This window comes from Panthera onca, chromosome A3 (genome assembly GCF_046562875.1).
Source record: "Panthera onca isolate mPanOnc1 chromosome A3, mPanOnc1 haplotype 2, whole genome shotgun sequence".
NCBI classification, from domain to species: Eukaryota; Metazoa; Chordata; class Mammalia; order Carnivora; family Felidae; genus Panthera; species Panthera onca.
In genome coordinates this window covers 127,601,302-127,619,809 of record NC_138341.1, presented here as the reverse complement: position 1 = coordinate 127,619,809, position 18,508 = coordinate 127,601,302, and the positions used below count along the sequence as shown (strand labels likewise).

The 18,508-nt window shown below is 45.6% G+C and overlaps 1 protein-coding gene across 2 annotated transcripts in view; it reads right to left on the bottom strand.

Moving 5' to 3' along the window:
* The window catches only part of ARFGEF2 (ARF guanine nucleotide exchange factor 2), a 102,956-nt gene that overhangs the window by 69,793 nt on the left and 14,655 nt on the right, over window positions 1–18,508 (bottom strand). For both annotated transcript variants that reach the window (XM_078443975.2, XM_078443976.2), the window contains exons 3-6: window positions 18,245–18,368; window positions 8,711–8,857; window positions 7,568–7,747; window positions 6,880–7,114 (exon numbers count right to left, since the gene is read on the bottom strand). In XM_078443975.2, coding sequence (XP_078300101.1) covers window positions 6,880–7,114; window positions 7,568–7,747; window positions 8,711–8,857; window positions 18,245–18,368 — 686 coding nt within the window. The remainder of the gene's footprint in view (window positions 1–6,879; window positions 7,115–7,567; window positions 7,748–8,710; window positions 8,858–18,244; window positions 18,369–18,508) is intronic.

Below are 18,508 nucleotides of genomic sequence, written 5' to 3'. Positions count from 1 at the left end.
AGTTCTATTTTTAATTTTCTGAGAAACCTCCATACTGTTTTCCATGTGGGCCGTACTGATTTACATTCCCGCCAACGGGGCACAAGGACTCCCTTCTCTCCACATGCTCACCTAGCCCTTGTCTTTCACCTTTCTGGTAACAGCCATTCTAACAGGTGTGAGGCGATATCTCATTGTGGTGTTGATTTGTATTTCCCTGATGATTAGTGAAGCTGAGCACCTTTTTAAGTATCTGTTGGCTATTTGTATGTCTTCTTTTGAGAAATATCTATTCAGGTTCTTTGTCCATTTTTCAGTGGGTTATTCGGGGTTTTTTTGTTTGTTTGTTTTTGTTTTTTTTGCTGAGTGGTATAAGTTCCTTGTATATTTTAGATATTAACTCCTGATCAGATATATGGTTTGCAAATAGGTTCTCCCATTCCACAGGATGCAGTCAAGCTCCACTGGTTGTTTCATTTGCTGTGCTTATGCACTGTTTTTAAAGACAGCTGAATTAGCTGTGAACATTTAAGGACTGGGAGACATGTCATAAAAATCCAGATGTGGCTTCAGAAAAATTATCTGGCAACATCAGGCCACAGTGGCTGGACCCAGGAGTAACTGCCCCCTGTAGCCAGGGTGTGAACTCTGCAGATGTCCTGGTGCCTCGGTCCTTGCCAAGGTCAACGGTCTTTCATCCACTGAGGACAGGTGCTATCACAGTCAGCAGGAATGTGACACATGTCTGTCAAGAGTGCGGAAAAAGGGAGACTGACGGGGCTGGGTATTTGAAAGACATCAGAGAGACAATGTTCCCTTGTGGAAGTGACTTCAACATGGTAAGGAGGAGTGAAGGCTCTGGAGCCAGTGTGTCTGGTTCAGGTCCCCACTCTGCCACTTCCCAATGTGGGGACTTAGGTCACTTGACCTGCTCGAGCCTCAGTTCCCTCAGGAGCGAACAAGGACGATTTCCACAGCACTTACCTCTGGGGCCTCGTGAGAATTCAATAAAAATAATACCCAGAAAGCGTTTCAAATGGCGCCCGGAGAGTGAGGAGCGCAAGGTTCGTTTTTCTTAGGCCTGCAGAGTGTGACTGTGGTAAGATGCTCATAAGGTGCCCTCAGGACAGAGGACGTCTCATCTCTGTCATCTGCCTGGCCCTGGAGACTAAGTCCATACTGAACTTTCCCAACTAACCACGCGGAAAGCAGTTTCAGTTACTTCAAGCCATCACTATCTTTCATTCTGAAGAATGTCCATTTCTACAGGGATCTTCCTCTTCCCTCACTGCAGTTTTCCACTTAAACAGCATCAGGCCCACCATTATTTGGAGGGATAACAGTGTTTAACTCATTTTCCTCAATAGGGTGGATCCATAATGGCACCTGTGCAAAATCAAAATATTCTCGGGCTAGGAAGGGGTGGGAGATAACAGGAAGCCCTAATTCCAACAGAAGGTTCCTGCACAGGGAGCTGCTGCTGAAGAGTCCCCAGAGAGGTCCAGAAGTAGCAGGACTTCCCACAGTACCCCTGGACTGCTTCATGTCAGCCTGGGATAGGTCTCAGGAGAGGCCTTTCTGGATGACATAATAACCACTGAGAAGTCTGCTGTGTTTAACTTTCAAGCATGCTGTCAAATGTTAGGAAACCAAATCAAATCAAATCCTTGGAAGGTTCAGAGTATACTTAAAACACTCCGGTTTTGCTGGTTCTCTGGGATGTCCAACAGTCACCATTTGGCCATTACTGATTAGGCACCAGATCCTACCTGTTTCATAGACTCTGTCCCTAAGAGGGTCACCTTGAATACGTTCAGATGAAAGAAAGCCTTGCTGCCATTCCCTCCCTAGCCAGCAGGAGAATAACCTCCATGGTGGGTACACCAGGTCCTGACTCATACCCTTAGTCCTCTAACAGAGCTCTAATTTTGTTTTGGAAGGGGCTGTCCCTAGATTCCTGGCCATCCTAGCAGAGACGGTAGCCATCTGACCAAGTTGCGGCCAATGAGGGGTAAGCGCAAATTACTGGGGATTGCATCGGGTTCCAGAAAGTCTCCTTAGAAAGGGGCATGACTCAGCCGGGAGTCCTTTAGTCCCACCCTCTTCCTCCTTTCTGCCTAGAGCAAAATGACAGCATCTGGAACCATGAGGTAACCTGGAGGATGAAAGTCACAAACTAAGAATAACCGGGGAAAAAATGGAAGGAATCTGAAACAGACCCACCCACATCCCTGCTTTCTGTCCAGCGAAGCAAGGACCATGGGGGGTGGGGGGAGGTGGGGTGGGAAGATGCACTCACTCATTCGTGCAGTTAACATATTGTTAACATATTGAGTGCCTACAAGTTTGGCACCGTTCCAAGCGTTTGGACTCTATCACTGTTTAAAATGAAGATCCTGATCCTCATGGTGCTTACATTCTAGCTGGGATAGTAAATAACTATACATGCTGTGTCCTACAGCGCTAGGGGAAAAGTAGAGTGGGAAGAGGCAGATGTGGGATTGGAAGGGACAAATGTGAACCCATGGTGACAAGAAAACGTGACATGCCTGTTTCCTAGAAACTGGGGTTTGGTTGTGCCCAATGTCCAAGCACTTGGTAACATGTAAGAATACTAGAGGGAAAAAATCAGGGAACATAGCTGTTTGCTATCACATTCCAGCCACACACCAGTATGGTTCCTCGACAGGAAGAAATACATTAGGCAACCTCCTGTTGCACAATAAATGTCCCTTATACAAATGTTGTAACCCCATGAGTTGAAGCCTCCCTGCCAGACAGCCTGTGTCAAGAACAGGTCAGAAAGGAGGGGGGCCTGTGGGTACATTTTGTTATTTTCATAAAGTGTTGTTCTGAGACAATTTTTGTCCTCTCCACAAAATAAATAAATAAATAAATAAATAAATAAATAAATAAATAAATAAAAATAAAAATAAAATAAAATTCCTAAAGCAGAAGATCGGGTGCTAACATGGAAAATAGGCTCATGTTATTCTACAGGACCGTGCCTACTACCTTCACATCTGGTTACCATCTTAACTCTTTGCCACTGTTCCCTAACTCCTTTTTGAAGCTGAAATTTACTTGAAAGCTAATTATAGCAAACACTTACACAGGTCCCAGGGCCAGTCACTGGTCTCACTGGACTCTCACAGACCCGCAGGGCAGGTACTAGCTGTAGACTCATTTTACAGATGAGGAGCCTGAGCCCAGAGAGGTTAAAGATTCTCCCAAGGTCACAGAGCTACTACAGGGTAGAGTCATGGTCTGAAACCAGGCTGTCTGATCAGAATCTCCATATTGGTTGAAAAGAGGATAGCTTTTCTCTAGTGTATAGTACTTAGGGACTGGGTTGTTTTTCTCTTAAAGAATGAGATGCAAGAAGAAAAAATGAGCTAAGAAATGTTTAAACCCACAGGTATTTATGTACCCACAATACTCATTAGCTGTATAAATGCAAAAACGCTAATGTCTCATGCATGGTGGGAGTCAAAAAGTCAGGATCTTAAAAATGATCTTAGGGGCGCCTGGGTGGCGCAGTCGGTTAAGCGTCCGACTTCAGCCAGGTCACGATCTCACGGTCCGTGAGTTCGAGCCCCGCGTCAGGCTCTGGGCTGATGGCTCAGAGCCTGGAGCCTGTTTCCGATTCTGTGTCTCCCTCTCTCTCTGTCCCTCCCCCGTTCATGCTCTGTTTCTCTCTGTCCCAAAAATAAATAAACGTTGAAAAAAAAAAATTAAAAAAAAAAAAAAAAAAAAAAAATGATCTTAAAAGAAAACAAGAAGTGGGGGGCCTGGGTGGGTCACTCAGATAAGCGGCCAACTTCAGCTCAGGTCATGATCTCCATGAGTTCGAGACCCCTGTCAGCTTCTGTGCTAACAGCTAAGAGCCTGGAGCCTGTTTCGGGTTCTGTGTCTCCCTCCCTCTCTGCACCTCCCCCGCTCATGCTCTAGCTCAAAAATAAACATTGAAAAAAGAAAAAGAAAGAAAACAAAAAGTGACTGCTACTGGGTACAGGATTTCTTTTGGGTATAATGAAAATGTTCTAAAATTGACTGTGGTGATGACTGCAAGCTCTGCGAATATACTAAAAATAACTGAAGTGTACATTTTAAACAGGTGAATTTCTGGTACGTGAACTGTATCTCAATAAAGCTGTTTTTTAAAAAATCGACAAGACTAGCCAGGCAATGAGGAGTGTAAATGGACAAATGGGGTGAGGTCCCCTAGGGAGACTGCTGGCTGTGCCCCCAAATTCACAGAAGCTAGCATATCTTAGGTTCAAAGATCATTTTGTAAGTTTACAAAGAGCAATCTAATGCATGTCTTGGACAAGCTGATAAAGATCTACCAAATGATTACTGACTTATCAACTTAGAATGAAAAACTTCTCAGCGGAAAGAGATACTCAAGTCTGCTGGTGAACTGTCTCCATGTATGCAAATTTCACCGTGGGAGGCAAGTGATCCCAGGAAGGCCGTGGGCAGGGTTCTCGGTGAATTAAAAAGGAAAATGTATGTGGAGTGCTCAGATGGCGAACTGGGTGCCTGACACAGTGACCAGCTGGTGAGGGGCGGCTCCAGGATGGTGAGGACTACAGGACAGACCCCACAGAAGGGCAGGCTGTGTCATCTCCATCGCAGAGACACTAGAGCCCGGGCCTCTCAGTGGGCCTCGACAGCCTGGACTCCAGCCCAGGGTGCCATCTCCCAGCACCGTCCCCTCCACCACCTGCCTCTCACGCTGTCCTTCCTCTTTGGCTTCTATGGCTGCTCAACCCCTTCTTCTGAAGGAGAGGTTCTTTCTTTAGAGCTACATCTTGAGAACCAGAAGCCACTCACTCTTTTTAAGGGGAACAGACCCACTTCCATTCTGACCCACTATTTTGTGGGTTTGCTACTGGATTCTTACCGGCAATCCGGTTCCCATATTCTCGGGAGAAGCCTTGCAGAGGACACCAAGTACTGGCAACAAAACCCACAGCAATACAAGAATTACAAATCATTCTTTGTTACTGCAGAAGTTTAAGTTACGGTGTTTCTGCAAAACTGCATTTTAGAAATCAAGCTTTTTCCCCCCATTCATTCAAAAAAATGCATTTACTGACAGTCTGCCGTGAGTGTTGGGCACCATTCCGGTGTCGGGCACACAGTGGTGAACACAGCGGTCTAGATCTCAGCCCAGGGATAAGTGAACATAAATCCTTCAGTGATCTCAGGTAACAATAAGTGCTTTGAAGGAAAGAAGAGAGGCTGATGGGGCAGAAGGAGTGGCAGCTTCAGAGAGGGTGATCAGTTCAAACAGGGATACCTGAAGATGGGGGCGGGTGGGGCAGGGAAGGGACAGGAAGTGAAAGGCAACAAGAGTACGCATGGCACTTTCAAGACAGAAACACTGCCTGCACACTGGGTGGCAAACAAGGGGGAAAGAGGTGTAAGAAGGGGATAGAGAGGTGGGCAGGAGCTGGTCACACTGGACCTCAGAAGCCACGGGGCAGTGAGGGCACAGATTTCATTCTGAATAGGATACGATGGGAAATTACCAGAGAGGGTTGGCTGGTGGGGGGGGGGGGGGGGCGGTGCTGGATCTAATTCATGCTTTTAGGACATCACTTTGGATGCCATGTAGAAAATGGGCTATAGTGGAAGCACTTTCCTGCAGCTAAAGAGACTGACATTTGTATCTGCACAGCTACGCTTACTACCTCGCATGTGTTTAAATATTAATACTTATGGATTGACCACAGCCTGATAAGGGTTACAGTAAAAACCTGGTCCTTGCCCTGAAAGCTTAAGAAGGCAAAGACGGTAACAGACACAGAGGGTGGGCCAGTAGTTTCTGAGCACGTTCCCCGAGACACAGGGCAGCAGGACCGAGGAGACAGCAACTCTGTGCTGGCGCTCAGGCACATGCCAGTCTTAGTGGCAACTGTTTCTTTTGTCCTTTCCTTGAGTAAAGACACAGAAAAACCTTCCAGCAACAGCACTTGGTCCGCTCCTGTGTATGCCAAGCATTCTGATAAATAATAGAGGAACAAAAGCTCTCAAATATGCATGCTTTCACAGAACACACGACCAACAGAAACTGCCATCAATAATGGGACAGAGGAAGAGATGAGATAAAGTATAAAGATGGGTCAGATATTTCATGCAGACCAAGCAGCCAGAGTGAGAATTACTGGACAAGTATCATCGGGAAGGTACCTTCCTGAAAAAAATATGAATTTGAGAACTGGTTCATAAAAACTGCCCAGGGCAACATGCAAACATTCAGAAATACTCTTACGATAATCCAATCCACCGTCTCATGCCTGATGCTTCATTTACGTGGAGACTAGAATCAGCTGTGGGATAGCTCTTTCATTTAAAAAAAGCAAACAAAAAACCATGCAACGTACTAGGTCACAGAAGGAGAAAACAAAGCTATCTGTCTGTCCATCTATCTGCCCGCTCGCTCATCCGCCTTCCTGCTTCTTTCACAGATGTCCACGAGTAGCCACTAACTACCAGGCTGTGGGCACAGTGCAGAGATCCCGTCCGTGTATACGTGACATGACAGATGAGGTCCCCTTGTCCTCCCCTGAGCAGATAAGGCAGGCACTGAGTGACTAATTACCCAAACAGTTAACCACTGGGAGAGAAACACCCCAAACTGAACCCACTGCACTGAAGCTGTAGCCTGATGCATTCCAGGGGCTATTTAGAGAAAACCACGCAGCTGACATCGGACATCATGCCTTGCTGACTATGTTCAAGAGAAAAGCAGCAGGGAAGGGGAAGGCCCAGAAATAGACAAGCTGCTATCAGAGCTTTCCTGCAGATGTTACCAGGCTCCTTCAACTGCCCCTCAGACACAAAATAGGTCCCTCTCACAGTGGGAAAGGGACATTGCCCAGGACATACCTGACAGCGACGGGCCTCTTTCTCCAGGTGCATCTCCATTCTCTGAGCTCTCTTTTCCAGAACCACTCCTGGCATGTTCACCATTAGTTAAATCTGTCTTTTCAGGAGTCGTTGGTTTGCTTTGTGCCTGGCTCTGCTTCAAATGACTGAACTTTGGGGACACTGTTGCAGCTTGGATCACAGGGGATTGGGGTTTTGACTGGACTGGTTTTTCCAATTCTCTGGCCTCCTGCAACTAAAAGGCAACAAAAAAGGGATTCGATCTAAATGGTCCCAGCATTGAGGCACCTGGCTGGCTCAGCTGGTGGAGAGTGCGACTCTTGATCTCAGGGTTGTGAGTTCGAGCCAACCCCTCCCCCACCCTTGGGTACAGAGATTACTTAAAAATAAGAAAATCTTAAAAAAAAAAAAAAAAGTCCCAGCATTGAGAAGGATCGGAAAATATGCCAGCCTGTTGCTTAAAAAAAAAATCCAACCAGAAGGATAACATTTTAAAAAGGAGATAAATTCTTTTGATAAAACTCAGAACAAATTCTCAATGTTGATTCCAAAACTCATGCTAGTTTCTCTGCCTTTTAAAACAAGAACAAAAACAGAATTCAGAGGAAGAAGGGATAAACTTTAAAGTGAAACAGTCACATATCAGAAGATGTTGCATCCGTAGGAGCTGATAACTGCTACCACTCACCACTTGGTTTTCCATGCGGGTGAAAATGACGTTCAGCATCTGAGTAAGGGTAGCCTTGGCAGTGGTTTGATTGATGAGATTTTTGCTGGCCAAATAGATATTGTAACATGTCCTAACTGTCTGCAGAATAGTACCCTCATGAATTTCAATGTGTGGGGACGTCACCGCTGTCAGAAGAGCCTAAAACGAAAACCCACAACATTCACCTTCACAAACACCCACCTGCTTCCCATCCTCCCACAGCCAAACTTTCATACAGGGTTTAGCTTTGTTTTGGTTTCATAAATTTTAAGATGGCTCTGCACACGAAAACTCCCCATTGCTCTGAGTTTAAAGATAATTATTAACTCTATAAAATCCAAATTATTTGATGCTAATTAAGTTGTGTTGAAGAGGGCTTTCTACCAGTTTACTTTTTTAAGAGCCAAAAATACAGACCATTCTCTCAGGAGGGAAACTGCTCTAATTCTATCTCGTCTATATTAATCACAAAATATACAGGTTTTGATAGGCGGTCAGTGTCCTAGTTCCCTGGAGGGTTTCCAAGAGAGCTTTGGGAGTGGCCAACACGGAACCATCCCACACAAAGCTAATACAGTTAGGACTTAAGATCTGGAATGTTGGCTACACCCATCCAGATCCTGTTTCCCAACAAGCAGATGGTACTACTACATGCTAAACCACTCCTGGCAGCACAAATGGAATGGAACAGGGAAATGGGATAAATGGGATGGGGGGAGGGGTTGGAATGGAACAGGGAAGTGGAATGGGGGCGGGGGTGCAGGACAAGGGGCAGACTGGTATAAGATTATCAACAAGGACCCACTGAGAAATGGCAGATTGGGAATCCAGAATTTCAAGGAGAAAGACCAGGAGATTTCAAGCCGATCCAATTGACAAGCAATTTACATTGTTATTAGCGGAACTGTTTACTCTCAAAACACACCTGGTTCCACTCTTCTTGTCTCAGCCTGGGCTAATAAATTCTGACACTTAACAAAAGATGTAAGTGATGCTTACACTCTTCTGTTCCAGCTCAGCACCACCTGAGACAACTAACACATGGCAAATTAGAAATCCAAATTCCCAAAAGACACTAGCTTTCTTATTTAAAATCCAGATCAGGCAAACAAACAGAAATACCTTAATTATTTGTAACTGAACTCCTTCATCGGTCTGAGGGCCCTGAAAGCAGTTGCAAATGGTTTCAACAATCCTGTCGATAAGCCGCTTCCCTGGGGCTCCACTGTCGGGGGCGTTGCCGGTGATGTGCCCATATGCGATGAGTTTCTAAATACAGAAAGAACAGACATGAAAAGTTTCTGCCTGACAAGGACTGAGGCTGCCCATGGCAGCAAAGGAAGTGCTTAACCTCTGGTTCCCACAGATGTCTCTGTTCTCCCGGGGCACGGCGGACACAGCCACCCTCTGGGCACAGTGTTCACCCTGTGTCCCCTGGCAGGAGAGCCTCAGGATGGTGAAACGGTGTCCAGTGGAACAGAGTGTAGGACAATTGCCAATACACAACCACTAGTGCGAAGGACTGAGGGACTAAAATCTGTACGGAATAGAGACAGGAAGTCATCAGTGCGAAACGGGCAGTGATTACTCACGAGCCCACTTTCTTTCTGAAGTGATAAAGATGGTCTAGAATTTGATCGTGGTGATCGTTGTACACCTGTCAACGTACAAAAATCACTGAATTGTACACTTTCAATGGGTGACTTGTGTGCATATAAATTGTATCACGAGCCGTTAAAAATCCGTATGTATGGATTTTTCTTTTTAAAAGGAAAGATACATAGGAAACAACTGATCATGTGTCTTGCTTGAGGGGGAACTCAATTCTGCACCTATGTATTAGACGTGTGTCAACCCTGTGGCTGAAGAGGTGAGGGGTCACTTGGGCCATGCCCTCTGGGTCAGGCGACAGACTGGGTTGCAGAGGGGCTGCCTTTCAAAGGCCTGTGCCACCTCACTCATGACCTGGATTTCACCACAGAGAATCTGAAAGCCGGAAAGGAACCCAAAGGTCAGGGGCAGGATGATTTCCAAGCCTCACAATCACCTGAGGGAGCCCACTACACATACGGATTCCCGGACCTCAACCCGGACCTGCGGAATCGTAACTTCTGGGGTAGAGCCTGGGAATTGGTATTTTTCTCCAAGCTGTCCAGGTTATTTTGAAGGCTGCCCAGATAAAAGAATCACTCATCTGACACAACCCCTCTAGGATATGTGACTTCTAAGGCATTCTCTGCTTCCACTGACTCAAAGACTCTTTAAAATGCTGTTCTATTTTTTACCCTTTTTGGTTCCTGATTGGTCACATCCTTGCCTCTACACACACAAAAGGACACAAGGTCCTAAGATTATCTACGGTGCTAGGAAAACCTGCCACTCTGCAGAGGCCGGACTCCGTTTCTCACTGGCTTCCCCCATCACTGACTGTGGAAGCATCGCCATTCAGTAAGCAGAAAAAAACAAGAGAGAGTGGCTCAGAGTAGAACATGATACTGCCAGATCGTATGACTGACGGAGCAGAAGAGGCCTGCACAGCCCCTGTTCATCAAGTCCAACCCCAGAGGTCACCACACAGGGGCAGGGGGTGGGGGCGGGAGTGGGGAAGTTGCGGGGGAGGGGAGGCGTGCTAAAATGTGTTTCTGAAAAACAGGTCAAGATGCCCTTTACCTCACCCCCCCCTTCCCCCACTGCTGATGCACATGCAGGCTTCGGAAGAGGGCAGCACGGGCTGCCTGGTAAGTGAGTTCCTGTTCTTGACGTTGCTTCTGCCTTACTCCTAGTGGATGCATAAGCCCATGTGGAGCACTGGGTTATGAGTGGGATGGTTATAAACTCCTCAAATGTGACGTTAACAAGTAGGCCCCACAGAACTGATGCTGCAAAGCAGGACTGAGGTGAAGGAACCACTGGATATTTAATTCAAATACGAAAAGAACTAGAAGTAGTCTCTCTACAGACTCCTGTGAGGGCACATTCCCCTTCAAACTGAACAGGGGTTTTTTTTGTTTTTTTTTTTAATTTTTTTTTTTTTAAACGTTTATTTATTTTTGAGACAGAGAGAGACAGAGCATGAACGGGGGAGAGTCAGAGAGAGAGGAAGACACAGAATCTGAAACAGGCTTCAGGCTCTGAGCGGTCAGCACAGAGCCCGACGCGGGGCTCGAACCCATGGATGGTGAGATCATGACCTGAGCCGAAGTCGGCCGCTTAACCCACTGAGCCACCCAGGCGCCCCTGAACAGGGTTTTAAAGCACGACATTATTCCCTTGTCTGTGCAGTGACACAGGGCCAGAAGAAAGAGTTCCCGTGACCTTCCTGTTCTGCCTTCTCACTCCTTGTGCCAGATATTGTTCTGGGCACTGGAGGTACAACAGGGAGTAAGATGGTCCTTCTTCTCACGGGGTTTATATTCTCCCAGGTGGGGGCAGGCCAAAGCCAAAAGTCCTGGCTGCGATCTCCAGGGCCCTGTCTGATTTGTAGACACTTCAAAAAGAGCAAGTTGCAGTGATCGTGCATAAGACTATCTCATTTTTGGAAAATACAAACTGTGTGTGTGTGTGTGTGTGTGTGTGTGTGTGTGTGTATACGCGTGCGTAAATTTTTGTCAATGCACAGAAAAAAACCTGGAAACATAGCAGAGGTCCAGCAGCACGAGCGTGCTTGGCAAGCTCACTTAAGGAAAGCGCTTTGCACAGTGAGTGGGGTGGAAAGTTACTGGCAGGTTTAAGCAAAGGATTAACATGATGTGATACATTTCTAAAGACTCCCCCCGCCTCCCCCGCTGCCCAGTTCCTGCATGGAGGACAGACTAGAGGACAACAGGAGGAGAAGCAGGGGACTAGTGAGGAGGCTACCGAAGCTGTCCAGGAGGGAGAAGCTGGTGGCTTGGACTCTGGGAGGGTGACAGAGATGGAGGGTAGAAATTCCTGCTTTATTCCTTGTCAATGCAATGAGATGAGAAGAGGGAAGAGGAGGGAGGCCTCTGGGTAGCCGGCTCGCTCACCCCTGTGTCTAAGGAGGCTGCCTGCACAGGGATGTTCACTGTCACCCTATTTATCCATGCCCCTCAACAGAACAAGAGATAAATAAAATGGTGGTATCACATATCATACATCAGTCAAAAGAAACGCCCTGTATCTGCAGGTAGCAATACAGCCAGATCTTAAAAACACTACTGAATGTAAAAAGCTGCAGAACACCTGAAACTAATATTACAGGTCAACTTCAATAACATTTTGAAAAAATTATTTTAAAGAAAAGTATTAAATACTTTTGATAAAGAGGAGTGAAGACATGGAAGAGGCTGTGTGGGAGAAACATGACTGATTTGTGTTTGGGAAACACTGAGTAGTTACATTTGGTCCCCATCATCACCTACGGAGGCAGATGATACCACTGTTATTCTGTGTCTGAGGATCCCGGACCCTGGAAAGGTTAAAGAACTTGTCTCAGATGCTAAGCCATCTGTAAGCCAAGTCTGTGCTCTCAGTCTTGACTTATCTGCCTTCTTTATGGACAAAAAGTTGTCATACAAAGTTGGGGTCATACGAAGTTACAGATATTTGAGTTTTTCAGTCCATGAGAATGACAATTTCATGTGGTTCAACCTAAAACAGTATTAAAATGAGAAAATGGGGCACCTGGGTGGCTCAGTCGGTTAAGCGTCCAACTTTGCTTCAGGTCATGATCTCACGGCTTGTGAGTTTGAGCCCCGCATCAGGCTCAGTGCTGGCAGCTCAGAGCCTGGAGCCTGCTTTGGATTCTGTGTCTCCCTCTCTCTGCCCCTCCCTCCCCCCCTCTCAAAAATAAATAAACATTGGGGCGCCTGGGTGGCTCAGTTGGTTGAGCGTCCGACTTCGGCTCAGGTCATAATCTCTCAGTCTGTGGGTTCGAGCCCCGCGTCGGGCTCTGTGCTGACAGCTCAGAGCCTGGAGCCTGTTTTGGATTCTGTGTCTCCCTCTCTCTGCCCCTCCCTCCCCCCCTCTCAAAAATAAATAAACATTGGGGCGCCTGGGTGGCTCAGTTGGTTGAGCGTCCGACTTCGGCTCAGGTCATAATCTCTCAGTCTGTGGGTTCGAGCCCCGCGTCGGGCTCTGTGCTGACAGCTCAGAGCCTGGAGCCTGTTTTGGATTCTGTGTCTCCCTCTCTCTGACCCTCCCCCGTTTATGCTCTGTCTCTCTCTGTCTCAAAAAAAAAAATAAATAAACAAAAAAAAAAAAATTAAAAAAAAATAATAAAAAATAATAAATAAACATTAAAAAAAATTTTTTAAATATTAAAATGAGAAAGAAATTCCACGTATCCAACTAACATTTTAAAGATGCAAATAAATTAGGGAAATTTGTCAAATTCGTAAGATAAAATTCTACCACCCACAGGTAAGGAAAAAAACAATGAAAAAGACGAGAGGAAAAAAAGTATATTACCTACACAGGTAACTGGGTTTGGGGTTAGCAGTCTAAGGGATTTCAGTCTTACCTTTTTTTTTTTTTTTTTTTAAAGCGTTTATTTATTTATTTTTCAGAGAGACAGAGTTCGAGAGGGGGAGGGGTACAGAGAGAGGGAGACACAGAATCCAAAGCAGGCTCCAGGCTCCGAGCCGTCAGCATGGACCCCGACGGGGGGCCTGAACTCACAAACCGTGAGATCATTACCTGAATTGAAGTTGGACACTTAACTGACTGACCATGCACCCCCAGTCTTATCTTTAAAGTTCTAAAAAAAATATTTAACAGAGAATGTAATCATGTACAAGCTTTGATAATTATGAATGGCTTTTATTTTTAAATTTTTTAAAATATTTATTTATTTTTGAGAGAGAGAGAGAGAGAGAGAGAGAGAGAACGAACGTGGGGGGAAGGGGCAGAGACAGAGACGGAGACACAGAATCTGAAGCAGGCTCCAAGCTCTGAGATGTTAGCACAGAGCCCGATGGAGGGCTCAAACTCACGAACTGTGGGATCATGACCTGAGCTGAAGTTGGGTGCTTAACGACTGAGCCACCCAGGAGGCCCAATTACGAATGGATTTTAAGATATGCATTAAAAAATCCAAAGTTTTCTAGAAATAAGAACTAAAAGATAATGTTTGTGGTATGAACAAGACAGCTGAGACCAGTGGTTCCCTACAGCCTTCACTAGGACATAGAAAGAACTCTATTCATGTTTTTCTTATCCTTTTAAAAGTTCTATTTTTGTTTTATAATATAAATAATTTAATAAGAGTCGTACATGTACATAATCTTACCACTGAAGATATATGAACGTATTAAAAGGTTATTCTCAAAAAAATTTGGTTATTGACATATGTCCAGGGTACCCTGGAGATCACTGAGTTAGGCAAGACAGACCCTAATGCTCCTCCCCTGGGAAGGGGGAAGTGTGTGACAGACCAGGTACAGAAAGGAAGGAATAAAGAGGATCTTTACCTTTGGTAGAAGTGAGCACCAGGAGAACTCGGTAGGCTTCTCCCCGTGGGGAGAGGGAACTCTAAGCTAACTGTGCTCAGGACAAACCAAACCCAGAAGCATCTTTGCTACCCCATCACCTCTCCAAGCTCAAAGAAGGAATCCTTTATTTATTTATTTATTTATTTATTTATTTATTTATTTATTTAACGTTTATTTATTTTTGAGACAGAGAGAGACAGAGCATGAATGCGGGAGGGTCAGAGAGAGATAGGGAGACACAGAATCTGAAACAGGCTCTAGGCTCTGCACTGTCAGCACAGAGCCCGACGCGGGGCTTGAACTCACGGACGTGAGATCATGACCTGGGCCGAAGTCGGACGCTTAACCGACTGAACCACCCAGGTGCCCCATGCCTTTATTTATTTTTAAAAATTTTAATGTTTATTTAATTTTGAGAAAGAGAGAGAGAGAGAGAGAACGCGCAGGTGTGGGGGAGGGGGCAGAGAGAGAGGGAGACACAGAATCTGAAGCAGGCTCCAGGCTGTCAGCACAGAGACCGATGGGGCTCGAACCAACGAACTGCAAGATCATGACCTGAGCCAAAGTCGGCTGCTTAACCAACTGAGCCACCCAGGCACCCCTAAGAAGGATGCCTTTAAATGCCCAGAGCAGAATGCAGATACGTCTGCAGCAGTCTTCAATTCTGCCTAAACCAACTTTTACCCCTGGACACTGACCTTCCATTTCCAAGTCGGAAGTTACCTCTCCCACACTGGGAAAAGCCAGTCAAACAGGCTTTGCAAGGGCAACCTCCAAGAGGAAATGCATTTCATTTAGTACTCCAGAGGGCACTGGGTCACTTTCTAATGTCATAAAAAGGACAACATATTTTGCATTTTGTATACAAACCAAAGAAATTCAAGTGTACCTATTAAATCACAGAGAACTTTCATTCTGCAGGGGGGGGGGGGGTGGAGAAGAAGAGCTAACCATATGTCATAGGTCTCAAGACACTCTTAAATCTACAACTCGAGTCAGGACTGTGGCCTAAAGTAGAGCAGGATGTCAGTGTTTCCGTTCCAGAGTTCTACAAACAGACTATTTCTAGGAAAATATAGAACATAAATCATAAACAGCATATTTTTAATCAAAGACGCCAAACCACAGGGTAATAGTTAAGAGGGGTGGTCAGCAACCTTTTTCTGTAAAGAACCAAATTTCTAGGCTTTGCAAGTCATGTGATCTGTTCCAACAACTCAACTCAGCCGTAGTAGTGGGCAAGCAGCCAGAGGTAATACATTAACAATGGGTACAGTTGCTACTGTGGACTAAATGTTTGTGATCCCCCGTTCCTATGTTGAAGCCCTACCCCCAGTGAGATGGTATCAGGAGGAAGAGCCTCTGGGAGGTGATTAGGTTTAGGTAAGATCAGGAAGGTGGGGTCCTTCATGGGATTAGTGTCCTATAAGAAGAGAGCAGAGATCTAATGTGCTCTGTCTTGTGAGAACTTGGCTGTCTACAAACCAGGAAGAGGGCTCTTACCAGGAACTGAATCAGCTGGCACCCTGATCTTGCACTGCCCAGCCTCCAGAACTGAGGGAAGTAAGTGCCTCCAGCTTAAGCCACCCAGTCCGTGGTGTTCTGTTAGAGCAGCCTGAGTGGATTCAGGCAGCCGTGTTCCAATAAACTTTTATTTACAAAAGCAGGGAGCAGGCCAGATTTAGCTCACAGTTGCAGCTTAAGGACCCCTGGTTAAGAATTCAGACAGGGTGGGGAGAGTCCTAGATGCCCACTCAATCCCACCACTTTCTGGGCACGGGAGCTCCGTAGGGTGGTCACTTTATTCTTTAAGCCTCCGTTTCCTCCATTCTGAAATGAGGATGAGAGTTAAGTAACCAGAGGGGTGCTGGGAAGATCAGACACGATGCTGTGGACAGAGTTGATGCAGCACTCTGCACAAGGCCCAGCACTGGCTGAGACCTGAACACGCATTAGACACCATTCTTTACACATCAGTCATGTTAACTCTCAGCACCAGCTTCAGAACTAAACCGTAACTTGAGAAGGAAACAACTAAAGTTAAACTTATGCCAAATTTCCTCAGAAAATTTCACGGCCACAAATATTTCAGGATAGAAGCAGGACTTGGGTCTGCCATTTAAGAATTCTGGGCTCACAGTATGTTTCACATAGGACAATCTGTACAGAATCTGGATGAACGAGAAAAATGGCTTTTCATTTGGAAGAACTGCTTCCATGAAGAAACTGTCACCAACTTTCAAGCACAGACATATCAAAGAAGCGAGACTGGTAGACATTAGACCACCAATGCCAAAAATGTGGCATGCCCACTGCCACTTGGCAGTCCTGTGCCACGGCAGACAGAACCAATCGATCACAGTCCTTTCTCAAGAAACCCAGATGAAGCTTCAGATAGCTTTTCAACACAGCTTCTGGGCAATTACAGAACCTGTTCACTATCCCTGCTCTAGAAAGTCCTGGTAAACTGTGGGCTTCTGACCATCATTTTTTAATTTATCAAGCTTTTTTCATTGATGCTGGTTGCTTGCTGGGGTTAAGAATCAAAGTGAGGTAACCACAAACCTCAAGAGTAGATCTTAAGAAAAAATACAATAATGCTGGACCAGGAAGAATTAAGAAACCGTAGTTGTAGTCCTGTTTCTTTCACGCTACGTATTATCGGACAAGTTACCTTAACTTCTCTGTTCCTGCTTCTTCATTAAGCAAAGGTAATTTATAACAAGGTCACTGTGGCTCTAATACAGTCGATCCTCATCATTCCCAGATCCTGTGTTTGCAAATGTACCCACTCACTAAAATTTATTTGTAAGCCCCAAATCAATACTTGTGGTACTTTTATAGTCATCTGCGGACACATGCAAAGCGAGGAGAAAATTGAATCACCCGATGCACACATTCCCAGCTGAGGTCAAACACAGAGACACTCTGTCTTCTCGTTTCAGCTCTTTTACTATAAACGGGGTCTTTTTCTGTGGCCTATTTCATGCCATGTTTTTTACATTTCGGTTCATTTTGTTGTTTTTTTTTGACATTAAAAAAATTTTTTAACATTTATTCATCTTTTTGATAGAGACAGAGCGTGAGTGGGGGAGGAGCAGAGACAGAGGGAGACACAGAATCCAAAGCAGGCTCCAGGCTCTGAGCTGACAGCACAGAGCCCGAGGCAGGGCTCGAACTCACGGACCGAGAGATCATGACCTAAGCTATAGTCGGACGCCCAACAGACTGAGCCACCCAGGTGTCCCAATTTTTTTGACGTTTAAGATGGCCCCCAAGGGGTGCCTGGGTGGCTCAGTCAGTTGAGCGACCGACTTCGGCTCAGGTCATGATCTCACGGTTTGTGAGTTCGAGCCCTACCTCAGGCTCTGTGCTGACAGCTCAGAGCCTGGAGCCTGTTTCGGATTCTGTGTCTCCCTCTCTCTCTGCCCCTCCCCCACTCATGCTCTGTCTCTCTGCCTCTGAAATAAATAAACCTAAAAAATTAAAAAAAAAAATAAATTAAAAAAAAAAAAAGATGGCCCAAACACATTGCTGAAGTGCCGTCTATCGTTCCTAAGAGCGAGAACACAATGATGTGCCTTACGGAGAAATTACACGTCGAGATAAACTTTGTTCAGGCATGTGTTATAGTGCTTTGACCGTGAGTTTGATGATAATGAATCAGTAACATATATTAAATAAGGTGTCTTTAAACAGAAACACACCAAGAACAAACTTATGTACTGATTTATGTATTAATCAGTTGATGAACATGTTGAGGCCAGAGGCTCACAGGAACCTTACTCTGTATTTCCTGTGGGAACCACGGTTCAGCATTTGCTTATTCAGGATTCACAGGGACTTTATGGAATATTACCACAAATGATGAATATTGCTTATATTTCTCTACTGGATATTATGAATTTTAATGCCATCAAGAAAGAGGTGGCGTAAAAATACCACGTGCCCACGTATACCAACTCTTCCAACGAATCCTAAAGGTTTCAGTTAGAAAACCGCACATAAGACAGTACAACACAACATTTCTAGGGAAACACATTCTTCTTTAGCTGAGGTCAGATCAGACCTCTTACTTTTCCCTCCCTCATGAGACCTCCATAAAGAATACACTGGATGGCTCCTTTCCTCACTGCCCCTGTGAAAGGACCCCCCTGTGGCTTGGAGACAACCCTCCTGACACCAGCAAGTTTAAACGTGGTACCTGCAAGCAGTCGAGGGATGTGCTGACCACCCGGGGGGACTTGGACTGGCAAGCTAGCTCAAACGGAAGGAAATACTTGTCGGCTTCGATGAAGTTTGCCTTCGGGGGTGCAGCAGCGCCACGCCTAGGGAAGAAGCAGGAGAGGGCGGAGAGGGGAAATGGAAAAAAGTCTGCTTTTCTACACCTCACTCTAACTGCCCATCCCACTTGTAATCACTTGACTGGAAGTGCCTGCAAACTGCCTCTGCGGGGCCAGACAACTGA